At 40.9% G+C, this 24785-nt stretch overlaps 2 protein-coding genes across 2 annotated transcripts; one reads left to right on the plus strand and one right to left on the minus strand.

The window, feature by feature from the left end:
- Nucleotides 1-1646: 1646 nt before the first annotated feature.
- LOC128483491 (centromere protein H-like) lies at nucleotides 1647-11784 on the minus strand. The gene is made up of 10 exons (XM_053459703.1): nucleotides 11561-11784; nucleotides 9682-9819; nucleotides 9237-9292; nucleotides 8563-8605; nucleotides 7809-7880; nucleotides 4149-4205; nucleotides 3959-4022; nucleotides 3230-3281; nucleotides 2718-2875; nucleotides 1647-1930 (listed from the first exon to the last, which is right to left on the minus strand). The coding sequence occupies exons 1-10, from the start codon at nucleotides 11596-11598 to the stop codon at nucleotides 1841-1843; spliced, it is 768 nt and encodes a 255-aa protein (XP_053315678.1). The 5' UTR covers nucleotides 11599-11784; the 3' UTR covers nucleotides 1647-1840.
- A 66-nt stretch (nucleotides 11785-11850) lies between these two features.
- On the plus strand, nucleotides 11851-24441 carry LGALS8 (galectin 8). The gene is made up of 10 exons (XM_053460150.1): nucleotides 11851-12132; nucleotides 14229-14288; nucleotides 14910-14998; nucleotides 16970-17180; nucleotides 17528-17647; nucleotides 18386-18442; nucleotides 18533-18559; nucleotides 20733-20821; nucleotides 22166-22331; nucleotides 23748-24441. Exons 2-10 carry the CDS (start codon nucleotides 14250-14252, stop codon nucleotides 23895-23897), a joined length of 948 nt encoding a protein of 315 aa, XP_053316125.1. The 5' UTR covers nucleotides 11851-12132; nucleotides 14229-14249; the 3' UTR covers nucleotides 23898-24441.
- Nucleotides 24442-24785: the final 344 nt, after the last annotated feature.

Genomic DNA, 24785 nt, shown 5'->3' on the forward strand with positions numbered 1-24785 from the left:
TGTGGTTATACAGTTCTTGAACATATTGTACACTATACACGTCTCAAATTATCAGCATTATTCAGTAATATAAACTATGTACTCTAAGGTGGGACTGCATCTGTTGGGTCAGTCCAAATTTCTTCAAATAAGACCAGCCTGTCTCGGACTGTGCCACTGGCAGAGGCAGAAACGCAGTCGGGTGATGTAATGTGTTACATGAACCCAACTGCAGCTGGACACACATAAGGAAAAGCTACAGCTAAGGTGAGGTAGTGAAGTGTTTTTTGGTAGAATACGGTGTTGGAGTGAGTTTGCTGTAGTGTTAGAGGGAGAGTGTGAACTAGTATGTATTGATCATGGAGTGCAAGGGACCACTCAGTTGTACCTGCTACCCAAAGGAATTCGGTATAATTATGCATCAGGGGAAAGGTAAAAGAAAAAACCCAGAGAACCAAAAGAAATTAGAAGTACTGTTGCAGCTACCAACTTCAGAGAGTAGTACCTGCCACCCTGAGCAAAAAGGTACCAGCGCTCTTCTGATGGCCATCCAGGTGCTGTAAAGGGAAAAAAGGGATTCTTCAGACCAGGCCACCTTCTTCCATTGCTCCATGGTCCAGCACTTGTGCTCATGGTAGGCACTTTTGGCAGTGGACAGGTGTCTGCATGGGCACCCTGACTGGCCTGCAGCTGTGCAGCCCCATACGCAAGAAATTGCAATGCGCTTTGTGTTCTGACACCGTTCTATCGAACCAGCATTAACTTTTTCAGCTATTTGAGCCACAGTAGCTCATCTGTCGGATTTGACCACACAGGCCAGCCTCGCCAACCTCATGTGCATCAATGAGCATTGGCCGCTCAACCCTGTTGCTGGTTAACTGCTTTTCCTTCCTTGGACAGGAAGGCAGGGAATACCCCACAAGAGCTGCCGTTTTGGAGATGCTCTGACCCAGTTGGCCATTGCCAAAGTTGCAGAGATTTGACCATTTTTCCTGCTTCTAACACATCAACTTTGAGGATTAAATGTTTACTTGCTGCCTGATATATCCCACCCACTGACAGGTGCCATGATAAGATTATCAGTATTATTCGCTTCACCTGGCAGTGGTCATTATGGATTTAGCACACTAGCAGGGAATGGGTTAAGAAAATGGTGGCAACATTAAAAAAAAAAAAATAAAAAAAAAAAAAAAGTTTGAAAGTGTGTTAAGAACTGTGATTAACACAAAGGCTTCTAAAAGAAAACATGAGTGAGTATCTTTGCTACAACATCGGATAATTTTAGTTCCTGCACAGCAAAGGCAACGCAGCACATTTCAGAAATATAAGAGCAATATGCATTTCTGCCTCAAAAAGGAAAAGGAACCAAAAACAGTAGCTTATTGTCCTGCTTAAAACCCCCAGCAGAGGAGGAAGAAAGTCCTGTTTTTGGAGAGTTTGGGCTCCTGAGCATTTGTGAGGAGAGTGAAGAGATCACATTGATTTAACTATGCATATACAGAACAAGCAGGAGATATCTGGTGTTCTAAATTTATGACAAAGCGAGTTAAACCTGCAACTTACCTGCAAATACAGGCAAAAAACCCCATTCTTTATAGTCTCTATTACATGTAACCATTTTTAATAGTTTGGGGGGAAACCACTTAAAAGAATACAAATACAGGGGATATGGCAATGTCAGGGGGATTAATTTACATAGATATACTGTCAACATTACTTTATTACAATGCAGAACATACAAACAACCATAAAATATCAACACCTATAGAAACATACATGTTCTAAATAAGGCTATATTTTATAAAATGCCATTTTTTTTTCATTGCATGAAAGTTCTTCAAGGAATACAAAATCCATTTTGTTAGGATAAGGGAGAATCTTTAATCTTCAGCAGCAGACCTGTTAGATATGGGTCTTCTGCCCAGTTTACCTGTGCACTTAGAACAAATCTCTAAAATACAAACACAGAGATTGTTTGTGTTAATCCATTACATATTATGGAGATGCAACAGTTTATTGATGGAATAACACACTTTAAGGTGAAATTTACAAGTACAATACACAATTTAAAAAATGGACTGAACACTGTTTTAAAGGACAGGACTCCCGCAGTGGCCTTGGAAGACAATGGCTTTGAAACCCTTAAGAGCGAATCTATTGGTCGCCGGCAGGGGGCTCCTCTGGCATTAATCTATGAAAACTAGCTGTCCTTCATTGGTTGATGCCAGAGGAGCCCCCTGCTGGCAACCAATGTAGTCTCTCCTATGGTCCTTTAAAGTACTAGAGCAGGGGCGTCCAACGTGCGGCCCTCCAGCTGCTGCAGGACTACATTTCCCATACTCCTCAGCCTGCCCCTTAGCTGAAAGAGCGTTATGGGAGATGTAGTCCTGCAGCAGCTGGAGGGCCGCACGTTGGACGCCCCTGTACTAGAGGCAAAGCTGATGCTAACTGTTAGTGTTAACCCTGTATTAACCCCGGCACCCAAGTCTAATGAAAATACTGTCAATTCTAAGTTATTTCTAAATAGCATAAGAACATGGTGTTTTCCCCTTCACTACCACATATTTTTGTCACAGCAATATTCCCTGTGTGATTAAGTGAGATCTTAAAGACAATTTGTCAGGTTTTTAGCCATTTCATCATATAAAATGCCACCCCTGCCTACCCCCATAACACCTTACATCACCTAGTGTAAACATGAAAGGATTTGTATGGGGAAGTATTTCTTGCAGTCATACCTGTAAAATCTCCTGAATAATGATCACTTTGTTTGCAACGCTTTCCATGTTCTCCCTGCCTAGAACTTGAGCCTTCATTTCCAGATCATGAAGTCTATTCTTTTTTTCTTCACAAGATTTTACTTGGTTGAAAAGATCCTGTTGTTTAATCCGGATTTCTGGAGTGAGGATAATTGTTTAGTTGCTGCAAAAAGTATTTTTTCTTTAAAAACCATAGTCAAAGGACCGTTGTAGGGAATTTTTCTAAATTTCTTACAGGGCTAGATAAGATGGAAATTGTTCCTCCTATTTTATATATTTTCTTTTCTCTATTTATTACATTTAACTTTATAAATAGCACACTCATCTACCCAATATGTAGAGGGTTCAAAAGACTGGAGCATTCTACACTCAGTTTGGGAGACGATAGAGGGAATATCTTAAAAGTATCTAAGGTATGTTCACAGGATTACTTATATAAACAAAAAATAAATAAATAAAAAAACACAACCAAAAAACAAATGTATACTTACCCATTCTGCGTTGGCGTATGTCAGCGAGCTTCTCTTCCAACTGTCTGTTGCTCTGGGGTATAAAGGGAAAAGATCATCCACTTGTGCCACCCTTAAATGTCTGAGGCGGATTAAAAATCAATATATATCTCTTTACTTATGCAACTGGATTAGCAAGAAAACATGACGAGGCAGGGTAATGAGACAAACGGGTTTCTTTAAGTTCTTGGGTTGGGGGGGGCAGAGAATGTCATTTGGAACCCTGATAGATATATGTATAGTTTTTGCCAGAAGTGGACTGGCTGTTCCAAAATGTTTCAAAGACTTTGAATGGCCTGGTGCACAGTGGGGTCATGTACCGAGATGTCCTGTAACCCTCTGGTAAAGGAAGGGCTCCAAGCAAGAGTGTAAGGTGTGATAGAGTGAGGAGACTTTTTAGTGCAAGTGGTAGTGTTTGAGTGCGTATGTGTTACTGTGAGTGCATGCAAGCTAGTTACATGGGGTTGACAGCAGGTAAAAACCATCTGTCCTATTCAGTCTTTCTTTAACTTGCTGTAATACCCAGAAACTTACTGGGTACTTGGTCTTGGTTGAGGACACCCTTTTGCATTTCTCATGCATAAGTACTGTGAATTCCCTCACTGTATTAAATATATACATTTTGTAACTTTAACACACACACACACACAAGATATATTCCCCCTCTGTTCTTAACAGTATGCAGTCCAGCAATTTAGAACATCTACTCACTGTCTGGACAGCCTGAATTTTCTGACAAGTATCCATACAATGTGCCATGACTGCCTTTATGGAACTGTGAAATATAAAATGAGAAATATATATATTTATGTAATATGGATGGGTGAATTTGTCATGAAACCACACAATAAAAAGTATGCATTTAAATTAATAATGTTTTGTTTATTATTTATACACTCACCAATTTTGTGTGGAGTCTTTCTGCAGGACATTCAGTATAGCACTGCAAGACTGCATTCTAAATATTGAGAAACAAACATTAGCAGATAATTTGATGGCACCTATTTCTATGTACTAAAATATATACTTGCATTATTGTTTTTTGGTGGGACCAGGTGTCCTACAATATGCATGAACACATGAAAAGGAGCAAGGTTTATTAGTAGACCTGCCTTCTGCAGTCCTGGATTAAGATTTTCTGGGACCTCAAGGCACATGCACTCAAAGCACACACACATACCGTATATTCCGGCGTATAAGACGACTGGGCGTATAAGACGACCCCCAACTTTTACAGTCCAAATATAGAGTTTGGACTATACTCGCCGTATAAGACTACCCCTCTACCCAGCGTACAACAACCAGCCAATCACGGCAAGCGATGTACCTTACCGGTGATTTGCTGGTTGATTTGCTGACATATACATACATGCACTGCCCTTACACACACACACACACATATATAATATATATATCTATAGATATATCTACACATGTGCCTGTCCATACATACACATTTATACACTGCCCTCACCACACACCCCTGCCTTTACACACACATGTATATGTATATGTATATGTATATATATATATATATATATATATATATATATATATATATACACACACACACACACGTATGTATATATATATATATATATATATATATATATATATACACACACCAGTATGTATATATATATATATATATATATATATATATACACACACCAGTGTGTGTGTCTGTGTATGTATGTATATATATATATATATATATATATATATATATATATATTTCTCCCCATCTCTTACCTTATCTTCTTTCTTCCATCCAGTTGTGGGAGCCCGAGGTCTGGCACTTCAGACCTCGGCTTCCCTGCTCTCTAATCACTACGCGCCGGCTATTGATGCCGGGCGCCGGGACATGACGTCATCCCTGCGTTCGGCATCAATAGCCGGCGCCTAGTGATTAGAGAGCAGGGAAGCCGAGGTCTGAAGTGCCAGACCTCGGGCTTCCCTGCTCCCTCATCACTACGCGCCGGCAATTGATGCCGGGCGCCGGGACATGACGGCATCCCTGCGCTCGGGATCAATAGCCGGCGCGTAGTGATTAGAGAGATTGGTGGCTTCGTGGGAACCTCCGGCTTGGTAAGTACCCGGCGTATAAGACGACCCCCCACTTTTAAGAAGATTTTTTGGGGTTAAAAAGTCGTCTTATACGCCAGAATATACGGTATATATACATACATACACACACCACAAAAATCTCCTAACCTTACATGTAGGGAAAGCTGCTTCAATTGTACTGCGAGAAACACATAACATGAACTGGGTGAAGGCTGGTTGCAGTAGCCTGCACTGTTCAGTTACTGCTTTTGAGAGGTTGGTGCATCAGCAGACTATACACAGAGGACCTGGGCTCCTGGTCAGATATGTATTTACCATCTGCACTGGCCTTGGACCGAGCTAAAGCAGTGCCCCTAGCCACCGCTCTACGGTCCCTGGATGAAAATGCTTGCCGTTACAGCACTTGGCTTAGTTCCACAGGGTCCGAGTCAAAAAATAGCCTCGCCCCCCCCCAACATGTCCCACAGTCCCACCTCTGCCCCTCACCTGCTTATCAATGCCATCCTAACCCCAAAGCAGCCTGCCAATGCCATCTTTGCATCCAGCTTATTAGTATCCCCAAACAGCTGGTCTGTGCCATCATCACCACCAAACAGCTGGTCTGTGCCATCATTGCCCCGCTCCAACATACACTCTGGCACACATACTGTATGTAAACACACTTACACAAAAAAACCTACTCACACTCATTCCCTCTCACACCAATGATATATATACACATCCATGCCAACACACAGATTAATTCTCACACACACACACACACACACACATTTCTACATAGACATTCATGCTCACATACACACTTATGCCCACACTCTCCTGGGTCTGGTTTTCACACACACTGTGCAAGCAGCCACATGACATGACCCTGCTGCATTCCTGTCTCCCTGTGCTGGTTCACGGTCCAGATCAGAAGTGCCCTTTCTGTACAATTTTTAAGCGGCGCGCAGAGACAGGAACAAGAAGGCGCATGGGGTCAACCGGGCCCACTAGATAGTTAGGCCACTGTCCCTCACCTATTATGAGAACTCTGCAATAACTTCTAAGTGGCTAATTAAAGAGCTAGCACAGTTCCCAGAATAAGTGTAAGAACTTCATAAACTGCTGTAACCAACCTCAATTTTAATCTTCGCAGCATTGATGGTTAAGTGGTTTTACAGTTCTCACGGCATATGTTGTCATGACATGGTCCTTTCTAGGTGAGAACGCTCATTATGCAACTAAATTTAGTAGGAAGCATTGAATCTACATCAATATGTAAAAATATATTTGTATTCTTTATATTACAGCAGGGCTCGACAAATCCCAGGCGCCAGGTCGCCATGGCGACAGAGAATTTTGCCCTGGCGCCTAGGTTTTGTCAGCCTCTTACATCCAGAAAAGATTGTGGATGTAAGAGGCTGAGTCACCACACGGGGGCGCTGCTGTCTGCCCAGGAGTCTGGGCAGACAGCACATCCACTCAGAGCCCGCCCCCGAGCCTGAGATCACTCCCACGGAGTGAGCCTGTAGGCTGAAAACGCGGTTGCTGCAAAACCAGCAATCGTGTTTTCAGCTGCCACAGGCAGCTTCAGGGAAGGGGGTTGTGTGTTGATTGGGTCCCCACACAAGTGTGGGGACCGGACCCAACACCCCCCAGCTGCCTGATCGCTCCATGAGAGCGACAGTGCAGCGTTAACCCCTTCAGTGCCGCGATCGCGGCATTTAGGGGTTAATTCCCGTTTTGTACGGGGCTCTGCTGCTGGTGGTCTGCCTGGGCAACAGCAAAAACGAGCCCCCACAAGCCCTTTGATGATCCCTGTAGGCATGGAAGCCTACAGCAGTCATCAAAGACTCCCCTCCCTGCAGTGGCTGGTCTATAGACCAGCAATTGAGTCCCAGCTGCCAGAGGCAGCTTCAGGGACAGGGGAGAGGGTTCTTTGGTCTCCAGATGAGTGTGGAGAGCAGCCCCAACACCCCCCTGCTGCCTGATCGCTCCATGAGAGCGACAGTGCAGCGTTAACCCCTTCAATGCCACAATTGTGTATGACACATTCGTGGCATTGCAGGGGTTAACATTTGTCCCCACAAGCTTGTGGGGACTAAATATCAATCAATGCTGTGCTCCAATGGAACATCAGCATCGAAAGAGTTAAAAAAAAATTAAAAAATTAATTAAAAAAAAACAGCACTGACCTGAAAGTCCAGGGTGCTTCCAGGTCAAGCGCTGTGAGTTTAGTAAGTGGGCTGATGATGATCAGATCACTCCTGACCAACTGTTAGTTTAAAAAAATCCTGGCTCCTAACTTTTTTACCTGGCGCCTAGATTCACAACAAATTTGTCAAGCCCTGTATTACAGTATCACATTTTTGTTATTAGATGTTAAACAGTACCATTCCTATAGATTGTCTCTTTACAGTCTATCTAATGTATGTAACCCATACCTATAAAAAGGATTGCATTATCTAAAACCTATATGCATTAACTAAAAAAACTAAAATCATGATTGACTGACCTTGCAAGAGCCAATTCTTTGTTCCTTATCGAACACACCTCCTGTTCTAGTGGAAGGTGAGCCATTTTTAGACTGAAGAGAGAGAAAAATACAATTTTGAAATTTGCAATAAAGATTAACTCAGTAGAGATATTGATCTCAGACACCACTAAGTCAATCAAAATATATGAATTTATGATATATATATATATATATATTATGAAACAGACATATACAAGATTGGGTGATGGAGGAAAGAGGAATACACTAATAAGAGATTTACGCTACTGTTTACGACTAGAAAGCATTTATTGCAGGTTACAGGTATACCTTTGCAATGATCATTGGCTCTGTAAGTATATGTAAGGCAACGGCCTATCTCTGAATGCGAGGAAGAATGCTGTTCATAATGCAAAGAGAGGTCAGGGAGTGAAGAAGTTCAACTCACCAGCAAACTCCCTCTTAAACGAAAACACCACTATGCTCTTTTGCAGAAAAGCTGGTTCATCACCACCATCTACCACCCGCAGGGATCAGGCGTTTTAAGCTTATCCAAACCTACAGCTTTATATGTTATATACGGGAGCACATTCTGGCCTAGGTTGATGAGGCCACAGGTGGCAGGTCCGGAGGGGTTTATATACACACATCTCTTAAAATGTTTGGATGAAATTTAAATTGAAAAGAAAATACATAGTTGAACTGCGTTGGATTCAACACGGCTAACTTTACTCAGCGCTTCACTTATGAAATAGCAAAAAGGTGTATTTCTCACCTTACATTAAGTGAACTATCGATGTGTTCTTTAGGAAGTGATCCTGAAATAAAGGTGAAAACGATTAGTGTAGGAATTGGTGCACCAACCCCATTCACTCAAGTAATTGAAATTGGAAGTGGCAAGAAAAGTTCAAAAGGCTACTAGCATCTCTGGAAAACAACTCTATTAATTGCTGGAGGGACTGTATAGTGCAGGGGCAGCTGGAATCTAGACAACTAGCAGGGTTTGGGTTTTTGCTTCTTCAATATAAACACTTGCATGTCCAGATCCCCTCACTTTGCTGGGTGCCGGGACCATCATCATCATTAACATTCATCTTAAACAGATTAAAACTAGGATATTTAAGGTAAAAGCATAAACGACTGGTAAAACTATTCTAAAAGAAAGAGCTGCACCATTTTCATAAGATTACATATTGTGATTTTGTTTCCAAAAAAAAAAAAGGTAAAAAAAATAAAATAAAAACCTCTACAATGAATACATCATTGTTGTCTAAATAAAAACCAGAAGACCTCACAACTCAAGCTCAACTCATTCTGGAACAACTCATTCTAGTCCAGTAACTAGAGGCTTGTTGCCTCATATTTTCGGGAACCTAGCTACACCCCTGGTAATCACTTTAATAATATCAAAGACCATTGTGTTCCCCCAAATCACTTTTATGTACTTACTTATTTGAAGATCTGTCCTCATATCTGTTAACTGTTGTTTTATTTGTTTTCTAAGCCTACAGATTAAAGAAATCCAAATCTCAAAAACAGTACGTTTCATCATATGCAAAAAGTTGGTTAAACTAAAACTTAAATTTTTTAGTTGCAAACCTTAATATGCCACAAACACATCCAAATGTATTTTGATGTGTTGTCCCATTTATCACAGTGCTCTTACATGCACAAAGGTTTACTGAGAGGGCAAGCCCAGGGACTTTCTCCTAGAAGCATGGGCCACTGACTTTTTCTAGGACACTAGCGTGATGGTTGGTCAACTATTGCATCTTTACTCAACCAATAGATAAAGAACGTTCATAGTCAAAGTCCGCATACAACATGGATTACATAAAACCACAATTAAATCCAAAATAAGCAAATTGGCATCAGAAAAAAATTGTATTCTTACTGCAAAAGCTGCATACATGACCCAGAGAGTTGAGAAGAATCAGGTTTTTCCTGTGGACCAGCAAGGGTACTGCCAAGGCTGCTGTGTAGACATTTTTCACTTGCTTTGTGGAGCCGGGACATTTGTGGGATATTTTGCCTATTATGATAAGAACAAGATGACAAGAATTCCTCTAAACATAGAACTGTTGTAGAGGGCTAGCAATGGTACCCACACCCTGGCAACAAATAAAGAGAAACGCCAGTGGAAAACACCATAAAAGTATGTGTAGGTTACTGAGGTGGTACGGAGGTGACAAACGATAAAACGAAAACAGTGGGCATATAGACAGAAGTGAGAGAAAAAAACCAATTGTTAATTATTATTTATTGTTTTATATTGTGCCATCATATTCCACAGCTCTGTACACTTTAGTTTTAATTGATAACACTGCAGTCATCAAATGCATATGGCAGTTGAGAAGTTCCTTTCATTTAGATACAAGATAAGACCAGGGACTAAGGAAAGTATTCAGAGGTTGGGCAGACCGGATGAGCCGAATGCTTCATCTGCCGTCACTTTCTATGTTTTTGTGGAGTCCCACCAGCTATTTTCAACATCATTACGCATCTAGTTGCTTGTTATATACCGTATTTTCTTGATTATAAGACAAGGTTTTTTTCAGAGCAAATGCTCGTCTTACATTCGAGGCCATCTTATAATCAGACCTCAAATAGACTAAGATCCAGATCCCCTGCAGCGCACCTGGATCCTCCTCTCTGGTAACCTCCACTGATGCTGGCACTTCCTCTGGGGGCTTCTACGACGAAGCACCGGCGTGATCTTCCGGTGCTCCATCATAAAAGCCCCGGCCGAAGTGCCGGCAGCAGCGGAGATTGTCTGCGCACTTCTGCCAGGCCTTCTATAACTGAGCACCGGAAGGTCACGCTGGTGCTCGATCATAGAAGCCCGAGCGGAACTAACGGGCAGCAGAGGTTGTCTATGTGCATTGCGCAGACATCCACCAGTTGACCACACTAGACACCAAGAAGTCTGAAGTACGAGGAACGAGTCTGGGGAAGCATTGGTAAGCCGGGGTGGGGGGCAGAGTGGCATATGGGGGGAGATAAGGCATTCCTGTAGGCAGAGTGGCATATAGAGGTGTATAAGGCATATCTGGGGGGCAGAGTAGCAAGCCGTGGGGCAGATGTGCATAACTGGGGAGCAGGAACATCCATTTTTTTTATTATATATGAAAAATAGTTCACATGTTTATTAATATTTACTAGTAAAACATTTTTCCTATAGGGTAGTCTTATATTCAGGCTTTTTCTTTTTTCCTAAATAAATATACAAATTTTGGGGGGTTGTCTTATAATCAAGGTCGTCTTATAATTGAGCAAATATGGCAGTTACTGGCAGTCAGATCCATCAGTAGCTCGGCAAATATTCTATCCCTCTGGGCATGTGCTGAAATCTCTCCCATTGATTTCAATGGGAGCACTTCCCTGACACTGATTGGCAGCTTCAAACAGCCAATCAGAGAACAGTCAGACTATGGAGGAGGAGGGCTGCTGAAGTCCAGTAAACCGTGAATCTCTGCTACGATGAAAACTTAAAACTAGTTTTTGGTTTCTTTTGTTATTACGGTTATTTTGTGACTTGATTATCACATCACTGTCATGCATTACATTTACTTATCTAGCGCCAGCACATTCCGTAGCGCTGGATCTCATAGGGCTTCCTTCGAACAGGAAATAACCCAGGTAGAAAATCTATTATTTACTAAAAGCTAATTTTTAACTTAAAATACCTTAGCTGTTATAAAGATAAAGTAAACGTTTGTTAATATGGAAACCATCACCCAAAGCACCACAAATAAGCCCAAAATACTACAGACCCCTCATCTCCTCCAATCATCTTCTTTCTGCCACTCATGTTTAAATCACAGGCTCTAGAGGGCAGTGCTGGGTAATTTATATGTTCCCCTCCCTAATCATTAAGCACGTAATTAACGCGGGTAATATTTAAATGTTACAGCCAGGGCGATTCCACACATAAGCAAACAGAAATGGCGACCCCACCTGCTTAACACGTATAATTGAACTACGAGGGCTACTGAATTAAAACGAATTTACCGCTTTACGAATTTTAACACTCAAACATCCAGTTAAACATACTATTTATAAAAGGCGTTGAGAAGAATACGGGCGGGAAAAAAGTCTGGACTCTCATGGTTGTATAGGAATAAAACGCATGGGGGGGGGGGTAACGAAGCAGTTACGTGACGTTCCTCCGTCACCGTTCTTTGAAGCGGCCTCCCGTTAGCACGCTATTGGTTTCGTTTCTACTTTAAGATACCGGAAGCATTGCGGCCGCTGTGTGACTCCGAATGAGGGGCGGGGCTTGAGTGTTTCATACGAGGAAGTTCGATAAGCAGTAAATCAGAAGACGATGTGGATCTACGTTCAGGTAAGCGGATGGGTGTACGTATAGCGGGCTGGGGTACCACACCATATCTTGGCACTCAATGTACGGCAGGTAGTACATGGCTACTGGGTCGCAAATGGTTAAGTGTGTTTCTTACATGTGACGTCACGAAGCAGGGAAAGCCTTATGTCACATATTTACGTAGATCAGCACCGCTGTCTTGAGTGGGCTTAAGGAGTTTAGTGATAATGTTTCTGTCAGTTAATGCTACTGAGTGGTTCTTTAACCCAATGATGGCTGGGTAATTATGCCCCGCCACCCGACTTCTGTTAAGGTGGAGCACCTGTCATTTTTTCTATTAGATAAAAATACCGTGCTTTTTTTTAAACTTTTTTTGTCATTATATAATACTTTCAGCTATATAATAGCCATTTGTATGTGTTGTAGCCCAATCTACTAGACAAGGGAACACACGGGAGCACTGTGCAAAAGCACTGGCCTCAATCAGTGTCACAGCTTGATGGGCCAAGTCAGGGGACATCAGAGGATCAACCTAGCCAGCCCATGATCCCCACCACAGGAGGGAGGGGTGTTTGATGGGACATAGGCCAAAGATTGGGACTACCCAACAAAACTGATTTAAGTGAAACTCAATAATTTTCCATCCTTCGTTCTTCTACGTCATCTAAATGTTTGCAAAACTGTCTGGCTCCTCGTTCCATAATGAAGTGCAACAGACTAGGGTTGCAACAACTAATCAATCAAATCAGTAATGAAAATTGTTGTCAAGGTTTTTCATTATTGATTAGTTGAATGATCGATTTACTGTATTTGCTCAAATGTAAGACAAGGTTTTTTCAGAGCAAATGAATCTGAAAAATTCCCCTTCGTCTTATATTTGAGGTTGTTTTATAATCCGACCTCAGATAGAGATCTGGCTATAAGACTAAGATCCAGATCCCCTGCAGCCTCTAAGTGCTGGCACTTCTATGACAAACCGCCATAGAATCTGCCAGAGAGGAGGATCCCCCGCAGCGCTGCAAGGGACCTGGCTGCCTGGCACTTCCGCCGAGGTTGTCTACGTGCATCGCGCAGATGTTGACTGGCTGCCCCCACTAGGCACCAGGGAGTCTGAAGCACAGGGGACAAGTCTGGGGATGCATTGGTACGTCAGAGAAGGGGGCATATAGGGGGTATAAGGCATATCTAGGGGCAGATGTGCATAACTGGGGTGCAGGTTGGCAAATAAAAGGAAATAAAAACAAAATGCATTTTTCTTAATCATAGTTTTTATTAAATATGGAAAAAATAGTTTACATGTGAGTTAATATTTCCTAGTAAAACTTCTTTAGTTATTAAAACCTAGTTTGAGAAATATTGTGTTTGGGTTCTTGTACTTTTATTATTATGTCAGTAAAATAAGGCGATTAGAGAAATGCCATTGTGAAAAGAGATAACTGCTGTTTCATCCAGTTTGTTCATGAAATTATTTTAAATAAATGAAAAATGCGCATATTTTTTGCCCGATTTAGTCGAAAAAAACGTATCGATTATAAAAATAATCTTTAGTTGCAGCCCTACAGCAGGCGACGAGTGAATTTTTGGTAAAACAGGAAGAAATGTATTCGTGAAGAGAACAAGCAGGTTACATAGCAGTAAAATGCAAGCTCTGAACATAAACATTTTCTTTTGTTTCTTATTTTAAAAGGCTCGAGTGTTATTTGCGCAACCGGGTGGTTTTCGAGCATCCTGGGGCTAGTTACGTAGTTCTGTTAAAGATTGTTGGGGCTTGTACGTGTTTGCAATGAACCTCCTTATCGCTTTTCGTACAAGGCAGAGCCTTAGGTATGGTCTCATTAGTCTGTACTGCCTAGGCATCAGCGGTTTTCATGGAATCTAGAACATTCTGCTATCTGCTGAAGAGGCCACCTGTTTAGAAGTGAAGTTTAACCCTATGTCTCTAACACAAAGAAGCAGTTTTCATTTATTTTTTGTTTAATTTTGGTTTTAAAGTCAATTGATACGATGCATGGTGTATTTTAACTCAGTTTTTACAAAAATGCCATCCTGATACGCATTACTGAAGTTATCAGTTAGAATTTTTTCCGATTAACCCTCTCTATTATTTTTTTTTTTAGTGTTTGTGAAAGAGGTGAAAGATGGCTACAAAAGAAGTTCAGAGAACTATTCCAGATCTGGTAATTAAAACTTCCCAACAATAATAATGTTAGGAGTGAAAAATATAAAATACACACATTATTATTAATTACATAGCACCATCAGATTCCGCAGCGCTGTACAAAGGGTAGACAGGACATAACAGTTAGTATATAACATAACAATTTGAAACAACGGGCGAGGAGGGCTCTGCTCAAAAGAGCTTACAATCTGGAGAATGTGTTACATGAGTGATAGTGTTAAAACACAGAAAAACTCCACAGATGCCCCTGTAGAAGTTGAGGTTGATGTTTCGAAATGAAAGTAGGATTTAAAGTTCCGTTTCCCATGGCCAGTTAATATAGCAAAACTTAGATTATGTACAGCACTTCTCCCTTTAAAAGTTGCCTAATATATATACATAGATTCTCTTGAAACATACATTTATGGAGTATAAATCCCCCAAGCTCAGCAGTACATATTACTAGAAGAGGGAAAAATTAACAATTTTTTATCTGTAACTTGCATGCTACGTACATCCTTGGCCAGAATTCTGTGGACGGATTTGTCTACCCTTACGTTATGTATATATTTAAAATGAAGCCATTTTTATTTTGTACTGTGAAGCTTACTTGTGCATGTATGGATTATGTTTCACATAGCCTACTCCCTATGTGAAGACCATTTTTGGAGGACTGGAAGCAGAACAGACGGTGACAATTCATGGCATTGTTGCCTCCGATGCAGACAGGTAACTGTAGATAAGTGATCATGTTAAGAAATCATAACATAACTAGTATTTAGAGCATTCAGAATTATCTGAAGCGGCAGCTTAATAATAGATGTTGTTATTCTCCAATCAATAGTACATTTTTACAGCTGGAAGTTTTGGTTAGACGATATTTTCTCCTGATCTTCGAGCCAGGCAAAAGCTCTGGTTATCCATATTTGATGGGATATTAATGTTGTTCCCATTAGAACGAATAATAGCCTAAGTCAGGTTACTGTCACTTAGTGCTAATTTCCCTTTTTTGTGTTGCAGTGATGACTATTTTACAGACTTAACTGTTTAATACATTATAAATGCACCATTTTTGTCATCTGGTTTTCTGTAAAATTCATAGGTTGGCAATTTTTACCATTTTTGCATACAAATGCATGAGAGGTTCACCAGCAATACATTTGCTACATTTGTCTTGGAAGAGGTACAGTGAAGGAAAAACTTATTTGATCCCCTGCTGATTTTGTATGTTTGCCCACTGACAAAGAGCTGATCAGCATACCTGGGAACTTCTGGGCTCCGGCTACCTGGAGCCTTCCCTTAAGGGACGCAGCCAGGACTGCCCACTGACGTCAGCGGTCCCGTGATGTTGGTGGGCGTTCCCCCTGACGTAGGTGGAAGGTCCCGCTGACGTAGGTGGAAGGTCCCGCTGACGTCAGTGGGCGTTTCCCTGAAGTCAGTGGGCGGTCCAGTTGATGTCGGGGGCATTCCCGCTGATGTCAGCGGGAAACACCCCCATTTCAATGCAAAATGGGGGGGGGGGGCGGGACGTGTCAAGACCCTGCTCCCGTGACCCGGAGAGTTCCCAGGTATGCTGATCAGTCTATAATTTTAATGGTAGGTTTATTTGAACAGTGAGAGACAGAATAACAACAAAAAAATTCCAGAATAACACATTTCAAATAAATCATACATTTATTTGCATTTTACTCGGTGAAATAAGTATTTGATCCCTTATCAATCAGCCAGGTCTCTTTTATACGGGTAACGAGTCGAGATTAGGAGCACTCTCTTAAAGGGAGTTCTTCTAATCTCAGCTTGTTACCTGTATAAAAGACACCTGTCCACAGAAGCAATCAATCACTCAGATTCCAAATGCTCCACCATGGCCAAGACCAAAGAGCTGTCCAAGGATGTCAGGGACAAGATTGTAGACCTACACAAGGCTGGAATGGGCTATCGCTATTTCTGGTCTAGGGCAGGAAGTGAATTTTAACCCTTTTTGCCACCAGAACCAAGTCACGTGCACGCTTAGAGTAGGGTGTGTTTGTGACACCCGCAATGTCCCCCTCCTCAAGAAAGCAGATGTACAGGCCAATGAACATCTGAATGATGCAGAGGGAGAACTGGGTGAAAGTGTTGTGATCAAATGAGACCAAAATTGAGGTATTTGGCATCAACTCAACTTGCTGTGTTTAGAGGAGGAGGAATGATGCCTATGACTCCAAGAACACCATCCCCACCATCAAACATGGAGGTGGGAACATTATGCTTTGGGGTGTTTTTCTGCATCAAAGGGATGATAGTTGGTGCCACGTACTGTCAAATTTTGGGTGAGAACCTTCAGGGCGTTGAAAATGGGTTGTGGATGGGTATTCTAGAATGACAGTGACTCAAAACACACGGCCAACAAAGGAGTGGCTCAAAAGAAGCACATTAAGGTCTCCAAACCTTAATCCCATAGAAAATCTGTGGAGGGAGCTGAAGGTTCAAGTTGCCAAACGTCAGCCTCGAAACCTTAATGACTTGGAGAGGATCTGCAAAGAGGAGTGGGACAAAATCCCTCCTGAGATGTGTGCAAACCTGGTAGCCAGCAACAAGAAACATCTGACCTCTGTCATTGCCAACAAGGGTTTTGCCACCAAGTACTAAGTCATGTTTTGCAAAGGGGTCAAATACTTATTTCACTGAGTAAAATGCTGTTCTTTAATATTGTTTCAGGTTCCAGATAGACTTTCAGTGTGGAAGCAGCGTGCAACCCCGGGCTGATATAGCTTTTCATTTCAATCCTCGGTTCAAAGGTTCTGGGTTCATTGTCTGCAACACATTGGAGGATGAAAAGTGGGGTTGGGAAGAAAGAACGTACCAAATGCCATTTACTAAAGGGAAGCCATTTGAAGTTACGTTTTTACTTCTACCGCATAAATTCCAGGTTAGTATTTGATCAGACTATGCTCAGGTTTCCCTTCACTGCTGGACAAGTAGTCAGGACCACTGTTCTCCAGATCCTCCAGCAAGGTATGCCTGTTGTAGCGGATATTGATGACATAAAAGGTTTTTTTGTTCTGAAATACTGACTCATTACAGCCAAGACTTTTTGTACTGGTATTGCTATTTTAGTTATTTGACTTGATAAATTATGCTTATCAAACTATGGCACTTCAGTGCTCTGAAAGAGACTTCTGAAAGTGTCAATATCTTGTTGGCCTTTGTGTGTTTAAACTAGTCTTGAATTCATCTTCTGAGATATTGATACCTGATTTATGATGCTCTATGCAGGTTTCTTCAAATGGGAAACATCTGCTTTCTTATAAGCACAGAGTTAACTTTCGAAGAATTGATACCCTTGGTATATATGGGAACGTTAAAATCAAACCCGTTGATTTTACGCACACAAAAGTAAGTCTCTATAATGAATTAATAAGCAAATTTTGTTGTTGCTTAGGAGTAATTGGTAAGGTATTAAAGGAACAGTCATGTCAATATTATTGACGAGGCTATTCCTTTATTAGAGAGCTGTTATGTTCCCCCGGTCTCTCTATGCTTTGGAAAACGCTGTTAGCATGGGCCGAACCTGCAGGGTGGCTACAGGGAAGAATGCATCAGGAGCATACAAGTGTGCATGCGCATTGTTGCCCGAGCATTCATTGTACATATAGCACTGTTTTCATAGGACAGGTGTGTCTAACTCCAGATCAGAATGAAGAAATTGATTAACGCGATTGTTCCATTTGCTTTCCTCAAGGACTGGGGCTTGACACCAAGTGAACATAGTTTCAAATAACCGCTAAGAGCAGTCCTAAAGCATTCTAACTAGTATGGCGAGCAATATATTTTGAGCACCTGTAAGATAATTTTGGTGCCTGCTCCTTTAACCTCTTAATGCAAGATGACCACTACGACATGAAAAGGGGCAATCAAAAACTGAGCACATGAAAGGGTTTAGAAAAAAGTTTCAATGGCTATTTCTTATTCGGAAGTACACCCTCTATATAACTTCTATAAATACTGTGAAATATGGAGCTGTATAAACCAATGTGTGCAACATAGTCCTATCGTAATACTGCAGGATTGTAAGCTTACAAGAGCAGAACCCTCTTCTCTTCTATTACATATCCTCCTTCTTTTCCATTTTAGCCTACGCAGGGCTCCCAGCTTGTCCATTTTTCTATGCCCTCCATGAGTGACAATCAGGTAAACGACAATAAATAAATGTATCAGATTTTAAATTGGCTAATTGTTATGATGCTGATAAAACTTTTTTTTTTCTTCAAACCTCTTGAGGTTGATTCAATGGCGAAACAGATCTTTGTAAGTATTATTCTCATACATGTGTCTTGCTGTGTAGAAACTGTCCTCCTCTGTCTACCCATGCTATTTGCAACTACTCACAGCACAGGCCTTCCCTTACTCTGTAAATCGATCACAGATACATAATTAAATACGTAGAATGCAACTTTTTAATGGTGTTGCACCTGAACAGGATAAAGTAGCATGCTTTAGTCTGCTATGTCATCTTATTATAGAAGACTACATACGAAAATCGAGCATTCCCAGAGATGTAAAAGTTTTATATTCAGCAGTGTACCAGACACTTACATGTATACACACATTCTTTCTCCTGCTATATCTCTCAGGTGCCACCAGCCCTTGGCTAACCCCTGGCACTGCAAAATCATGCATGGACACTCACGATAACGCCATACGCTGGCATCCCCATACTAACACATAATAATGATAAAGCCATATGCTGGTATCCACATACTAATACTAACATAAACGCACACACTCTTAACATACAGTAACAGAGACGCACACTAACACCTTACAGTAATATACATATGCTAACTCCATATACCCATGCACAACTCCATACACTGATGGACACGCTCATGCCAGTGCCATAGGGTATCGTTTGTGTGTGTGTGTATAAATATATATATATTTATATATATACCGTATTTGCTCGATTATAAGACGACCCTGATTATAAGACGACCCCCCAAATCTTAATATTAATTTAGGAAAAAAAGAAAAAGCCTGAATATAAGACGACCCTATAGGAAAAAAGTTTTACCAGTAAATGTTAATTCATTTAAACTATTTTTTTTAATAAAAGCTATGATTGAGAAAAATATTTTGGTTTTATTTCCTTCTATTTTCCAACCTGCCCCCCAGTTATGCACATCTGCCCCAGAAATGTCTTATACCCCCTATATGCCACTGTGCCCCATGATATGCCTTTTAACCCTCTAAATGCCACTGTGCTCCATGATATGCCTTTTAGCCCTATATGCCACTGTGCCCCATGATATGCCTTTTAACCCTATATGCCACTCTGGCACTTAGAAGGTTAAAAGGCATATTATGGGGAAGAGTGGCATATAGGGAGGTTTAAGGCATTTCAGGAGGCAGAGTGGCGTATAGAGGGTTAAAAAGGCATTTCTGGAGGCAGAGTGGCATTAAGGGGGTTAAAAGGCATTTCACAGAGCACCCTGCCTCCAGAAATGCCTTATGCCCCCCATTTAACACTCCTGTCCCACTTACCGGTACTTCTGAGTCTCCTGTCATGTAGCTGGGGCAGCGTGTAGACTCACGCTGCAGCCGGAAGGAGGCGTGGCTAGCAGCGGGGGTTGTCTGCGTGCATCGCGCAGCCATTCCCCGGCTGTCAGAGATCAGAGTTCCCTGCACCGGTGCGGGGAACTCTGATCTTTGACAGCCGGGTAAGGTCTGCGCGATGCACGCAGACAACCCCCGCTGCTAGCCACAACTCCTTCCGGCTGCAGCGGAAGTACCGGTAAGTGGGGCGGGGGAGACAGGAGGATCCAGATCCCCTGCAGCTGCGGGGGATCTGGATCTTAGTCGTCTCATAGTCAGACTTTGAGGTCTGATTATAAGACGACCCCGATTATAAGACGAGGGCTATTTTTCAGAGCATTTGCTCTGAAAAAAACCTCATCTTATAATCGAGCAAATACGGTAGATATATATATATATATCTATATAGCTATATATATATATATATATCTATATATATATCTATATAGCTATATATATATATATATATATATATATATATATATATATATATAGATATATATATATATATATCTATATAGATAGATAGATAGATATATACATATATATATATATAGATATATATATATATAGATATGTATACATATATATATACACATATATATATATAGATATATATATATACATATACATATATACATACATATATATACACACACACACACACACACACACACACACATGAATACGCACTCTGACTCTAACAGTACTGTACATATATACATACTACTCCTGGCCCCTCTTCGTGTTTCCTGTGTGGATGTTACAGGCGGCCTTGCCTGTAACACCTACAGAGCCTATAAAAGCAACACGATAAAGGAATGATAAATGTAGTATTTTATCATTTTAACATATATTCTCTTCCCTTCATACTTTTCCTCACTAGACACTGCCGTACACTGCAAGTATTCCTTGTGGGCTTGCACCTGGAAGGACGGTTATCATTAAAGGGGAGATTAACAAGAATGCTAAGGGGTGAGACCTTACTGCAAGTTTTCTTATGTTTCAATAAACAGTCACTCCTTGTGAAGGAAAAAAAAATCCCTGAAGCATCAAGTTTTGTTACTGTTCCTGCTATTTTTCACTTTAAAAAATAAAAATGAAAGCCTAAACTTCTGATATCGTTCTATCTTGAAAAGTTCTGTTTCCTGTGGGTACCGGTCAGGACTCGTGAAAGCAGGTCAGGTAGGAGCCCAGTTGCAGGGGATAGCAGACAAATAGAAAACACACAATGGTTGTTGGTGCCAGATGGGCTGGTATGTGTTGTGACGGGACGCCCTGTACCGTGACTGGGTACTCCCGCCAAACGTTGGTTCCTCCTGCTAGGGCACCAGCAATTAACCCATTCAGCACCAGACAGAACCAGCGTTGTAGAGACATGGGGGGGGCGCCGCTGCACTGTCACTGTGGCTAGCGGAAGCTTAGCTACACTGTGTGACTATTGTCCTGAAAAGGATAATAAAGTATCATAGCAGCCCACCCCAAGCATCAGACAACACTCATGTTGAGGTGAATAACAGTTTATTTGGAAACAGGGTATTTAAACAATACAAAGTTCTCCGTCAGGTCCTCCTTTACACACGGCTCAGTATTTGCACTCAGCCCACCTCAGCCCAGTAAGGGATCGCTATTGTAGTTTGTGGGGAGGATGGTAAACACGAGCGTTTTCCTGACTTCTGGCTAAAACCTGCTGGGTATCAGATCCAGGTGGAAATACCCAAAATGCAGTAACCCCAAATCTGTGTCCAAGCTTCACAGTCTTTAGAGTCTCTGAAATGTGGCACTCCGTACCAGGGGGAAGAAGTAGTCCTAATTGACCCCCCTGTACTCACCTCCCCTAAAACAGAACACCTTCCAAGGCCAGGGCCCATAGTCTGTAGGAAAGAGGCTGGCCCTCAGACCTCTCCAGGAGCCCATGGTACGGAGGCTTCCATGACAAGCATTTTTTTTAGTACAAGTTTTTGGGACAAATATACAAGCATAAGGTTTGATACTGTAACCAACCTAAAGCATAGCAGAATCAAAGTTCCCCTTCTATGTATTTAGCGAAAGCACTCTGTTTTTTTATTGGTTTATAACGGACATATAAAACATTTTGATTTTTAACTGAGGCTTTTATTTGTAGATATTGATGTATTTATAATATAAATAAGAATCTTAATAATACAGTGTGCCTCTCCATAGTCTGTGTATTAAGCTATATTTCACTTTGACATGTAATTATCTTTCATTGCTAGTTTTTATGTATTCTGTAGTAATACAAGTTAAAGCAGCATGTTACAATTTTCATGTTTCCTATTTTTTTTTCTTCCCACTTAGTTTTAAAATTGATCTTAAGCCTAGTGACTCCAAAGATATTGCTTTGCATCTTAATCCACGTATGAAGGCAAAAGTGTTTGTGATAAACACTTATCTGTATGAGAGCTGGGGAGTAGAAGAAAAGAAGCTCAGTGAGTTCCCTTTCTACCCAGAAATGTACTTTGAGGTAAGAGGAAAGCTGTTCTCAGAAGTCTTCCCACTCATCTTTGTTCTCCTTCATCCTATATAAACCATTTCTAAGAGATATAGGGGCTCAGCGATCAGCCCTGTTCTGAATGCAACCTGGGAATCTGAACGTATATGCCTTTTATGCTTTTTAGGGTGTTTTTTTTCTCTCCTCCTGTTCTATGTATTAATTGATATATTAAGAGCACCTTCTTCCACCATTGTTGTGGACTGCTTAGGGATCATGGGACGGTACCAGTTATACCTACTTCTATACCTTTACTGTCTATAGCAGCGATGGCAAACCTATAGCTCACATGCCACAACGGGCATGCAAAGCCTTCAGTTGTGGCACACGGCCAGGTTGCCGACCTACAAGGCCTGCCTTTGGGGTGTGTGGGAGGAAAAAGTTTTCAGCAACAGCTCTGTGCCTTTCTGCTTCCTCCGCTTCATGCCGCCACCTGTCTCGGTGCTGCCCTGACTGCAGCGGTGGGAGCGCGAGGCATCTATCTTGGTCGCAGTGCCGCCATTTCATGCTGGGCGCCGCAATATGACGTCATATTCCGGAGCTCAGCAGTGAAGCAGTGTGCGCTCCCACCGCAGGACTTCAGCAGGGTAAGTGAACTGCAAAGGAAGGGTGGGGATGGATAGTGAGAAGGGGGATACTAAAAATATTGAAATAAAGAGTGAGTGACTGAGAGAATGAATAATTGTGTGAATGAGTACAAGAATGAATAAAGTAATGTGTGGATGAATTGCTTGAATGATTTAAGAAAATGCATTCATTAATGTGTAAATTATTTGTGTGAAGGGGGGAGATAATTAATAATTGTGTGAATGAGAGTAAATGAGTGAGTGACTCAATTTATTTTTGTTATACACTGATATCATTTCAGTGCAAATGCTAATGTTATTTAATAAAATACTTTTTGCGAATAGATCTCCACCTTGTTCATTAGTCTCTGACAACTTGAAAAAAGATACCTTAGCTTCTATTACTGCAGAGTGATACTATATAAAAGGATTTGACCTACAGGACTGACATTTCCAGATAAGAACCTTTTGCACAATCTAGTCTGCCCATTTTTCCTGATGTAAAGATTTAGTCCTTCATCAGCCTTTAGCCTCATCATAGATTCATGTCATGCCTATATCGTGTATGTTTAAATTCCATCACTTCTTGTGTCATTAAATCCCATAGTCACTCTCTTCTCCCATTAGAAAGCTTTGTTGAGCAATTGCTTTATGAATTAATAGATGTTATTATGGCAAACTCTAGCATTCATAAAATTAGTGTACACAAGGACAGTTGGTTCACATAGTGATAATCCATTACATTATATTACTCAGTGCTTTAATGACCAACCTTTTAATTTATGTTTGGGTTTTCAACCTTCCTGTGTTTATTTTTTTCTAGATTATCGTATTTTGTGAGGCTCATCAGTATAAGATTGCTGTAAATGGAGTACATCAGCTGGAGTATAACCACAGGTTCAAAGACTTGAGTAAAATCAAAGAGATCTCCGTCGATGGGGATATTCACCTCTATGATCTGCGCTTTTGGTAGAGCCTCAAATCTTGTCCTTATCAGGAACAAGCCAGGACAGATACTGCATCTTATAATTATAATCAGTTTGGCAAATGTCTTCCAACGCTAATAAAACTATTGGTTTTATATTACTAGGATGTGATTTTATTTTAACAGAATACTGTTCTTTGGTTAAATCCTTAAAGCTGGATATCCATTTCATTAAACAAAATGTGAAAGATGTAAATTCACTTCCAATTGTTGTTATAACTACTTTCTGCATTTGTATATGGTTCAGTTTAATCCAATCCACAAAACAATGTAATTCTTGATTAGTAAGTATTTTGGTTTGGAAGGATTCATTGTTGGTCTTTTCATTCCAGTGCCCCTATGAAATATCCCAGCCAGTATTATGTGTATTATGTACATATAGAAACAGCCTAGGGGTATCCTGATTTGTTATAATCCTGTAAATATTGTGAAAATTTTGAAGGCTATGTTATGCTTTGTGTGGGTTACTGGAGTACATATTCTTTCTACACGTTTAATTCAATAAAACTATTAACATACAAAAAACAAAGAATTCTTTATTATTATTTTAATTTTTAATAATGAGTGGTGATCCTAAATTAATGATATAGATAAGGGTTATACATTCATGGAACTCTGACATTTTTGGTTAATTCTCAAAAGTGGGAGTTTGCAGGAAATACCCGTGATATCGCTATGCATTATCAAAAACAGAACCAAAAGAGCTTCTCATAGAAACATAGAATTTGATGGCAGATTCATGTACTGCATATGCCAGGAGCTGTAAATTCATACCTAAAGTAAACCGCAAAAAATGGACTACCACAAAGTTTGACAAAAACTGGTGGTAGAATTAGTGCATGGAAAGAGTAAAAATCCTAGCATTTGAACCATTCA

The sequence above is a fragment of the Spea bombifrons genome, chromosome 3 (genome assembly GCF_027358695.1).
Source record: "Spea bombifrons isolate aSpeBom1 chromosome 3, aSpeBom1.2.pri, whole genome shotgun sequence".
NCBI lineage: Eukaryota > Metazoa > Chordata > Amphibia > Anura > Pelobatidae > Spea > Spea bombifrons.

Bases quoted from the DNA above. Each gene is read 5' to 3' on its own strand.
- LOC128483491 (XM_053459703.1), bottom strand. From the start codon at position 11,598: ATGAGTGGCAGAAAGAAGATGATTGGAGGAGATGAGGG. The intron at 9,293-9,681 runs GTAAGAATACAA...TTTAATCTGTAG, and splicing joins TCATGTATGCAGCTTTTGCA to GCTTAGAAAACAAATAAAAC. The intron at 2,876-3,229 runs GTAAGTATACAT...TCCTCACTCCAG, and splicing joins CATACGCCAACGCAGAATGG to AAATCCGGATTAAACAACAG.
- LGALS8 (XM_053460150.1), top strand. From the start codon at position 14,250: ATGGCTACAAAAGAAGTTCAGAGAACTATTCCAGATCTG. The intron at 14,289-14,909 runs GTAATTAAAACT...TGTTTCACATAG, and splicing joins AGAGAACTATTCCAGATCTG to CCTACTCCCTATGTGAAGAC. The intron at 14,999-16,969 runs GTAACTGTAGAT...ATATTGTTTCAG, and splicing joins GTTGCCTCCGATGCAGACAG to GTTCCAGATAGACTTTCAGT.